Source organism: Rhododendron vialii, chromosome 2a (genome assembly GCF_030253575.1).
Source record: "Rhododendron vialii isolate Sample 1 chromosome 2a, ASM3025357v1".
Taxonomy (NCBI): Eukaryota; Viridiplantae; Streptophyta; class Magnoliopsida; order Ericales; family Ericaceae; genus Rhododendron; species Rhododendron vialii.
Window position 1 is genome coordinate 29,295,051 of NC_080558.1, and position 10,147 is coordinate 29,305,197.

Here is a 10,147-nt window from a genome sequence, read left to right on the forward strand (position 1 = left end):
AAACCTCTCAACAGCTACTTATGAAGGCAATAATGTCTTCATTCAAAATATCGGGTTTAACATTCAACAATCCAAACACGAGCCGAATTACTGTCAATTATTTTTTGAGCATCTTTTTCATTGACAACTTACCAAATGGGCTGGGCCTTTGGCCCGTCCTGAGTCTCCACAGTTCACCCCCTTTTGCGGTACTTTTGGCAAAATCAAATCGAAAACTCAAGCTTGCATTTTATTCAAGGGACACACTACAGGGGACACTAATCCAATTTTCTACTTTCCATAAAAAGTACAATTTACTACTACAGTCAGCAATGAGAGAGCGCTCCATCATTTCTCCCAAAAAAAAAAAAAAAATAGAGAGAGCTCCTTGGCTATCTATAGTTGAGCTATAGCAGAGCAAGGCGGCGGATGTCAAATGGATAAACATCAAATGGAGTTCGAGCAGCGTATGCTCTTGAGGCGAGATAGGAACTTGCAGCCTCAGTTGGATGGTATCGGTCCCAGAAGGCATACGTGCTCCGATTAGTACATGGTACTTGTTTACGAGTACACCTTCCCTTGCAGCAGGGAGAGTTCATAACTGTAATACCTGAAACGAAAGTACTATTAGAACAGATTATTAACAATTGCCCAATCCGTAATTTCTGTTCCATTCAACGTAAAAGTCTATACACTCTATGCAATTTCTGTTCCATTCAACATATGCTGGATGACAATGTGCATGTTTCAATTGTTGAAAAATATAGCATTAAAACTATATTCCTTAAATAGAGAACCAATTATTTTTTCCTACGTACATACTTGTCTGATCGGGTGACAAAAGAGTGGTACGAGGACCGAGTGACTAGAAGTTGGGGGCGGCCATGAGACAGGAAGAAATAAATCAGGCTTTGAAAACACGTGTTTTCTTTGAAGATTTAGAAATTTTCAACAACTATTATTCCGAAGCAAGAATAGATGTGACAGAATTTTCAACTATGGATTGTCAAATTTTAATGAAAAAAAAGAAATAAAACTTTAAATCATGCTTTAAATAAGAATTTTTTTAATTGGATGACCATTCCAACACACAGTGCTACAAGCTACATGGATGGATAGAAAATTCTTTAGTTTACGAACTTATGCAAAATGTTTTGTTAACTACTCAAACAAAGTAAAATAAGTTTATGTACAAAATTGAAGTGATCACTTACCAGTAGAAGATGAGTCCCCCAATGAAAGTAGGGACATGTTTACATAAATGAAGTTTGCGCCAGTGAGATCATTATTGAGGATATCAACTAGGGAAATGAGCTTGTCATTAAAAAGTTGGACGTCAGAGTTAATCTTGTCCACACACAAAGATCTATTTCTGTAATGAATAGTGATTTCAGCTGGAATGCAACCTATTTTGTTTAGTCCCAAGAGGACTACCTTCCTTGCTCCGTACTTGTACAAAGTCTATTGTGCCAAAAAAAAAAAAGCACAATAAGTAAACAACACCAAAGTTAAAATGCATCTAAACAGATTTTTTAGAGAACGAAAAAAAGAGAGGGATTGAATTAAACAAAAACGTTAGGCTCTGTCTATAAATTTTAGGAAAAACATTTCACATTGAAACACATCAAACATTTTTGAAGTGGAATTAATTGCTAATAAAGCTTCCATACTTATTGGCATTTCGTTGTAACCTTAGATAGTTTTTTTGCATGCTATGCTTTCTAGATATAACGGGACATAATGACCGATGGTGGCCATTGTTCTAGGCCACCCTCCACACAAAAATTCCTGGCTTTGCTTTGTATGCTTAATTAATTCATTGATGTTAGCGTGCGGCTGCGTGCCCAATGTCGGAATTAATTCAAAGTCAAAGGGAACTAATGGGCCTTTTTTTATGCTAGCCAACTTCGATTCCCTGCTTTGCGGAGCGGTCCATCATGTGTTGATGGTTAAGAACCACATCCATGGATACAAATACAACACGTGCAGCACAACTTGTATTCAAGCAACACAACAACATGGAATTAAGATACTTATTTTCACCAATATAGGAATAAATAGGGATACGAAGTAGAACTCATATTAACACCGGTACATATGGAAATGACCCCAAGTATGCAACAACTAACTTTTTGCGCATAAGTAACAAGGAAATGCATTTGACATCCTGATGCGTCTACCATTTGCCAATTGAAGTCATCTACAGATGCTACAATTAATATTAGAAAACTCCACATATGTTGGGCGTGTTCAACACGTATCAAAGTGTGTTCATGCCATAGAGATAATATGAATGGTGTTTCGCTCAGAATATGACCAATTGAAACAAGATCGACACATGCATTTTTGTTGGTTATTCAAAAAAGCTTTACATGAGCAATTTTATTTACTCGTATTGTGTTTATCCTAATACTAGAAAATTGAATAACCAATTTAAAGGAAAATAGTTTTAATTAAGTTGAAAGAATCACGCGAAGCCTTAACTTAGATCGATCGATGAAGAGTTGTAGATGACAGGAGTTTTGGAATACCAACCCTTAACTGTTTTGAGTATTGTTTAATGAGGGTTGTTGAATATTGTTGAGGGTCATATAAGCGGCTTCTCGGGAAAAACTCCGGCATTAAGTAGTTGTTAATGTAGTCATTGCTCCCCATTCCAACTGAATATAAGCACTTGCTTAGGTAATTTGCAGCTGCATTTTTACTTCCCAATAACACTGCGATTCGGGATGCTGTGGTTAGATGATTTAACAACTGCTTGTTCATGCTAATCCGATCACCCTGAGAGTGAGAGAGAGAGAGAGAGAATACAGGATTTACTTAATTTGATTAAGTAAAAATGTTCAACACACTACAAGAAAATCGGGATCTAACAACAGTCAAAAGCGTTACTAAAAAACACAAAAAGCGTTGCTAAAAGCAATACCAACGGTTCACCAACCGTTGGTCAAACCGTTGCGAGATATCCGTTGGTGTAGAGGTATAGCAACGGTTTTGATGAGCGTTGGTACAGATTTTTTTTTAGTAACGGTTTCCTTAGCAACAGTTAAAGTTTTTTTTTTAAAAATCTGGGGTAAAATATGACATGGCAGCCACATGACCTCAACGTGGCGCTGACGTGGCCCCCACGTGGCGCATGGAAGGCAACACAACAATTTTGCTCCTCCTAGGAATCGAATTCAGGACCTCGCGTATGCGCGCGCGAGTGCAAACCAGCTAGGCTAGCCCAACACTTGTGTAATATCAAGGGCCTTCTAATATTTATACTATGCAAACTGGTTGGGCTAACTTATATCATTAGAGTTTTATTGATTTATTCTTAATCCAAGTTTTTAAATTCGGTTTATACTATACAAACACCTACGTTTTTTTTTTCCGATTGGTACCGTCTATTTTTTACATAATTAAATATGCTTGTTCGGACAAATAAGTCAAAGTGGCTTATTTTTTGTCCTTATTCAAATTTTTTTTGCATTTTTTAGTTTCTCGTCAATTTTTTTAGGATTATTGCTTCGTCATGACGAGAGGAATCGAGAAAGTAAAAAATTTCGATCAAAACTTAATTTTTTGAATAAAGACAAAAAATAAGCCAATAAGCCAATTTTTTCGTCTTTATTCAAAAAAAATTAGATTTCGATCGAATTTTTTTACTTTTTAGATTCCTCTCGTCATGACGAAGCAATAATCTCCAAAAAATTGACGAAAAACTAACAAATGCGAAAAAAATTTGAATAAGGATAAAAAATAAGCCACTTTGGCTTATTTGTCCAAACCCCCTACGAAAAATGAAATTAATCGGGTATCGTTACATACTTGATCGAGTAGAAAATTTTATTTTACTAATGAAATTTTGTCTCAATAAAGAAGTTTTCTAAACTCGATCAAACCAAATTTTTATGAGAATGATTTAATCAACAAGGAAAACAAAATCAATGGTCTCAATCATCATTGTGTTGTGGTCGAGTTGCTGCTGTACGTTCAAATACAACACAAGACGTAGTTTAATTGTTATCATGAATTACATTAAACGTATATATTTTAAATATAATTACAAATCCGATTGAGTCAAATTTTTACGAGAATGATTTAATCAACATGAAAAAAAAGTCAACCGTCTCGATCGTTAGTTCGAATTTGGAAAACCGATCGCATGAAAGAAAATTGGTTTTGGCGGTGTGAAAATCTACTAATGGTTAATGAAAACCGTTGCTATAGTCCGGTTTATAGTAACGGTTATTGGAAACCGTCGCTATAGTCCGGTTTTTAGTAACGGTTATGGAAAACCGTTGCTATAGTCTTGTAATCTAGTAACGGTTGCATGAAAACCGTTGTTATAGTCCTGTTTCTAGTAACGTTTTGCAAACCGTTGCTAAACACCATCTATACCGACGGTTTTTTCAACCGTTACAAAAAAAAACCGTTGGGAGATCTCAAATTTCTTGTAGTGACATGTGGCTGTATATTTGATTTTAGATTTTAACAGTACTCTTCTTTGTTAAAAACATGTGCACTCTATTTTTGTCTTGTTAATCGAAACTTACCTTAATTGCCTGCTAATTCAATACTACTGCACGTGCTTACGCATAATTTCAAAAAACCCTTCTCTTTAAAATTCCAATTGTAAGTCAATACGAAATACAGACTGAATAGAATGTACTTCTAATGCTATATATGAACGAAAAGTAATTTCCAAAAGGATATTCAGGATTTTGGTGAGTGTACAGTCACATTCAAGATGAATTACAATATTAGAAAGGAATAACTGATTACCAATCTTTTCCCGGATTCATCACGAATTCCAGCTCCAGCGGAAGCATAATTTACACCCATGAGGATTTCTGTGCCGATTGCAGTTGAAAAGGGTGGAATAAATTTGTCAAACCCCAAGAGTTGAGCTGCAGGGTGCAATGTACTTAAAAATTAGCACGACAAATATGTAAGAAATGGCTGCCACTACGTGCACATGCACTCCCGAACAATGGGTATGGTACCGCAATTCGCAACTAGCACTGTAAGTACTGTAAACAGATTACAACGATATCAGGGCCTCATAACTAGGGCTGTCCAAGAAAAATCGTAAACCGTGAAACCGGTCTGGACCTAACCGATCCGTACTATTTGGATTTTATCCATGGATTAATGGCCTGGACACGGATTCAAAAATTAAAAAACCATGAGATACAGATTAGGATTGAATTTTCATTTCAAAACCATTGATTAACCGAACTGGACCGTGAGATATTTAAAAAAATTAAAAAATAAGAAATATATGTGTGTAATATTTATAAGTACTAGAATTTTACTAATTGTTATGAAAAATTTTAAACAATTTTACATTAATGTGTCAATATATAATGTTGGTATGATTACAAGAATTAAAATCTTACTAATGTTCATGACTCAATCGCACAGCATGGTGGTATGATTTTCGATTTATGTTACCTATTTTCACAGATCTGTCTGGCTTATCTACCTACTTTCTGTTCAAACGAGGAACAACTCTCAAAATTTCAATTTTTTTCACCTCTTTGTTGTTAGTTGTCAAGCATGGGAGGGGCAGAAACTAGCAGTAGTGTTGCATTTCTTAGTTGCTCATGACTTGTGTCTTGTTGTACGTAATGTTATGAAATGTTTATGGAATTTAGTGTTGGCATTTTTAGTTGGAATATGATACATAATGGCGTGGCAGGAGCATCACTGCATTTTTTAGTGTTTATGGAAGGAAATCCGTGGATAAAACCGGAACCGAACCGTGAGACTTTTGGATAAGGATTGAATTGTATTTTCTAAAATCGTGACTCGAGGATTAGGTTGGATTTATAGAAATCCGATCCAATCCAGACCGTGGACAACCCTACTCATAACCAGTGGCAGCTGCATATATGTATACCCAAGAATGGGTGTAATATAGCTAAACAGTAACCCATGATCGTCCCCACACCAAAATAAAAAGTGAAGAAAAAAATCGTGAAACTGATCCCTATATCATCAAACACCCCACTTTGTAACACCTCCCCATGTTCTCTGAGAGGCGGACCGAGGATTTTAGGTCACTGAGGTCAAATTTTAAACTAAACATAAAGAATATAAATAGCTCACAATATAACGTATATAACTCAACAACTCTGTGAACTTATTATGGAACCACTGCCCATTTTAAGCATATGCCGAGAACGCAGTCACATTCGAAGCCCAATTTAATCTAAATTTGAGGGCTCCTAATTTTTCAAACTCTTACATATACTATGCCTATACATAAAATTAGTAAGAGAACTTAATACTGTTTTTTAAAAATGCAGAAGAGTGATATTTTAGTAATACTTTTAATTATATTTTTAAAAACTTGTAATCATCATGCATCCAATCGAGCCTTAGGAGAAAAACTTACCCATTATGCAAAATTTAGTTTAACTTGTTAATCCACAAATCATTCAAGTTTGCTGAGCTATATATAATTCCTCAAGTTAACCCCCCAAAGTCAATTTGAGCGATAATCAAATTTGGCCCCATTAAAATTCAAGTTTATATTTGTTGTTCAATTTTTTTTTTTCCAGTTTATAGCTTCCAAATTGGAGCCTAGGAATTAAATTTTACTAGATAATGATCATGGTGTTATTTTGCCTTCCTCAAAATGAGAGAGAGTACAAAGTGTGGGTGAGTTTGTACTTGAAAGTGGACTAGAAGCTAATAATTCTCAAGTTTTTTCGGGTGGAGAGAGAGACTTTGGGTCAGCTTTATTTATGGGACAATCATATGTTGGGGCAAAGACTGTAATTTTCTTGAGAAACTTGGGTAAAGTATGACTTCTCTTGGGGCAAAATTACCAAAATATCCAAACTACACATAGCTATCCCAGCATAATTTTCAACCCAGTGGGGTCACCTGACCCCTCTTGCCATTGAGTAGGTCCGCCCCTGTCTTCTCCCACTATTATGTTATTTTATGTTAGATATATTAGAGCATCCCCAATGGGGAGGTATTTTGGAACCGGATGGATAGTTATTTTAGATAAAAAAAAATGGTTAAAAGTTAGTTGAATGTAAAATAGAACTCACTCATCTCCAATGGTGAGATGTAAAAAAAGGATGGATAATTAACTAAATTTTCCTCCTCCTTAATTTTCTCCAACTTTCTTAACCCTAATTTAAGTACTGTTGAAAAATAATTTTGGTACCTAATAATTGAGGACTTTAAAAAAAAATTAATTCCGCAAAAAAAAAAAAAAATACTTCCGTCCCAATTTTTTTTACTTCTCATCCACTTCAATTAAGATTTAAAAAAAAAAAAACTCCAACGGGCAGCCTAGCCCACCCCCAATGCCTTTTCATCCCTATTCTCTCTCTCTCTCTTTCTGTCTCTCACAGTCAGAGAAGAAACGTAGAAACAAGGGGTTTTGATCGGAAACCCAAATCACTCCAGCCCCCCCCCCCCCCCCCCCCCCCCCGCGCGTGCACACACACGATCTCTCGATCATCCATCCCTTGCCGATCCAAACCCTCATCCAAACCCTTGCATCCCGATCGGAAATCACCTCCAGATTCGACCCCAACTCCCGCTGGCGTCATCCACCTCACAGACCCCTTCATCTCCTGCTTCCTCACCTCCAGATTCAAGATTTGCAGATTCCGGCGAAGTTCAAGTTTTTCCGGCGACTCAGGTATACTCCGGCTGTCTATTGTTCTGGTAAATTAGTTGATTTGCTAACCTGGAGGGGATGGAAAGATGCTTCTAGGGATGGATATATCCATCCCCATATAACTCAAAGCTATTTTCCATCCCCGGATCCATCCCCATTGGAAAGCTGATTTTTGATTTAGGGCTGGATAATAACTATGACAACCCCTTTTCCATCACCATTGGGGTTGCTCTTATGCATGTATGATTTGGGTCTACATTTATGTGATGTACATATTTGGACGTGCAAATTTATCTCGCACATGCATGCTAGTCTCGCCCGTACATAAAACGGGTAGAACGCTAGTACATATTTAAAAAAAAGCTTTTAACTTCGAAGTTTCGATACCAAGGAAAGGAAAAAGATCATACCAAGAAAGTCTGCCATAGTTCGACCATTGGAAAATCTTCCAGTAGGACCGGCAGGGAAATCAATACCGTAAGGCACATGATTAGCTTTCGCCAATGTTTCAAGGTCATTATTATTGCCATTATCCACTAACGAATCCCCGAAAATGAAGTAACAAGGTACTTGTGGTTTTGCATTCGCCAATGGTATCAAAATAGAAACCAATGGTAGTACTGACACCACGAGCAAAATCTTGAGCTCACAAGCCATGGACGAAAAAATGAAGAGAGCGGAAAAAAAGAAGTTGTAGCATAGATGATGGAAAATCGGAGAGCACAATGGCATAGTGTGGCCTGAAAATGGAAGAAGAGAAGAAATATAGAGAGAGCATTAATATTGTATAGGGTACCCCGTAGTCCCGTACCCCAATATACAGAGAGCAAAGTATAGGGTACCCCAATGGATAGATTGGTATGGTGCCACAAATTAAAGCCTAAGACGAAGTAGGTAATGGAGGGCGCCATTAAAAACAAGCAAGTGGACATTTAATTAGTGTAACTTAATTAATAAATGGTACAGTAAAAAAAAAAAGATTGTCTTTCGTTTGATTACGTTGTGATCAATTGTGTCAACCTTTCTGTTCGTAGAAAGAGCTAGCTCTGTACATACATGCAGTAAATGAAAGTTCTTTTGGTTTGATTACACTTTTAATATTGGTGTCAACCTTATTTGTAGAATGAGCTCCATTTAAAGTATAATAATTAGTTTTGGTTTAATGGCATTTGCTAGTAATTTATTTTAATTAATGGATATCTGTGATCTTTACGTAGAGAGATTAATAAGTATTTAATAACATAGAGCACGAAATATAATTGAGATAAGAACGAAAGTGCAATTACAATTCTATAATGGGTGAATTGTAATTTATGTGATAAGAAATAGAATTCTGGTGGGATTAAAATTTCTTATTTACACAAGAAGCCCAGATTTATTTTTCCTTAGGTCTCTGCCCTAGCCCTAAAAAAGTGGGCTGTGAGAGAGAACAAATAATTACGTAGGGTTTCCACAAACGGGTCCATGATTCGAGGTATAAGGGAATATGGTAGAAGATCGTAAGGTACGATCGAGCAGTATTCGTGGCATACAGCAAGATGTGTTGCAATAAGTTCAACCAGCGTTCGTGACGCGAGAGCTGTGGTAAAACCCTAATTCCACTTTGTAGGGTTTTTTACAATTTTTGTTGTCTGATCTGTAAGCGTTATTACTGGTTTCTAGGAATCGTTTCCCAATAATGGTATCAGAGCAGGCTATAATCACGCGTATGGATTAAACAGACCATGTTGTCTGTTGATTATAGAGGGTAGAATGTAGAACTGTGATAACCCTTGTTTTGTAGCGTTCTTACCCAGTTATTATGGTCACATCATTTTTTGTTGATTTTGTGTGATTGGATTCCACGATAATTTTTTTGTGATTATTGTTATTTATTGGGTACCACGATTATTTTTCGTGGTTTTAATAATTAACGTAGCATGTGTTATTTATTTGGTGCCACAATTATTTTTCGTGGTTGTAATAATTAACGTAACATATGAATTCCAATGGAGGCATAAGATCGACGTATGTATGTTTCTTTGATTGTAATAGTATTCGACGGTTATTCGGAGATCGAAGATGTTAGATACAGAAGATACAAGTTGTTTGGCTCGCAACAGATTTTTTCCAGATTTTTAGGGTTTGATTGCAGGGTTATTTCGACCCAGTAAACGTCGAAATTAGAAAATTTGTTATTCACAGAAGTTGTAGATAATTGAATTTCGAATCCAACCCAATCTAAATCACTTCAATCGGAAGTCGGATGAGGAAGATATGGCCAAACTACTGAAAGTTGTGCAGTTTACGCGGGAATATAATAAATCTAAATTTTCTTGCCTAAGCACGATTGGATTTTGGTTTCCTTGATTAATTCAATCTATCAAAGTTTTCCACACAAGTATTGCTGAAGGATTTCAAGTTTGGAAGGATTCCTTAAGGTTTTCAAGTTTGGAAGGACTCCTTATTGCTTAAGGATTTCAAGTTTGAAAGGATTTCTTGTTGCTCAAGAATTGCATCTATGACTATAATAGCTGGTTTCTTTATCTTGTA

The 10,147-nt window shown here is 36.2% G+C and overlaps 1 protein-coding gene across 1 annotated transcript; it reads right to left on the reverse strand.

The window, feature by feature from the left end:
• Positions 1-378: 378 nt before the first annotated feature.
• Positions 379-8,509, reverse strand: LOC131316085 (GDSL esterase/lipase At5g45670-like). The gene is made up of 5 exons (XM_058345359.1): positions 8,026-8,509; positions 4,750-4,874; positions 2,515-2,760; positions 1,194-1,440; positions 379-589 (listed from the first exon to the last, which is right to left on the reverse strand). The coding sequence occupies exons 1-5, from the start codon at positions 8,345-8,347 to the stop codon at positions 387-389; spliced, it is 1,143 nt and encodes a 380-aa protein (XP_058201342.1). The 5' UTR covers positions 8,348-8,509; the 3' UTR covers positions 379-386.
• Positions 8,510-10,147: the final 1,638 nt, after the last annotated feature.

Excerpts from the sequence above, each read along its gene's own strand:
- LOC131316085 (XM_058345359.1), bottom strand. The coding sequence starts at position 8,347 with ATGCCATTGTGCTCTCCGATTTTCCATCATCTATGCTACAACTTCTTT. Across the intron at positions 4,875-8,025 it reads AACTATGGCAGACTTTCTTG|CTCAACTCTTGGGGTTTGAC; the intron begins GTATGATCTTTT and ends TGCACCCTGCAG. Across the intron at positions 590-1,193 it reads GGGGGACTCATCTTCTACTG|GTATTACAGTTATGAACTCT; the intron begins GTAAGTGATCAC and ends CTTTCGTTTCAG.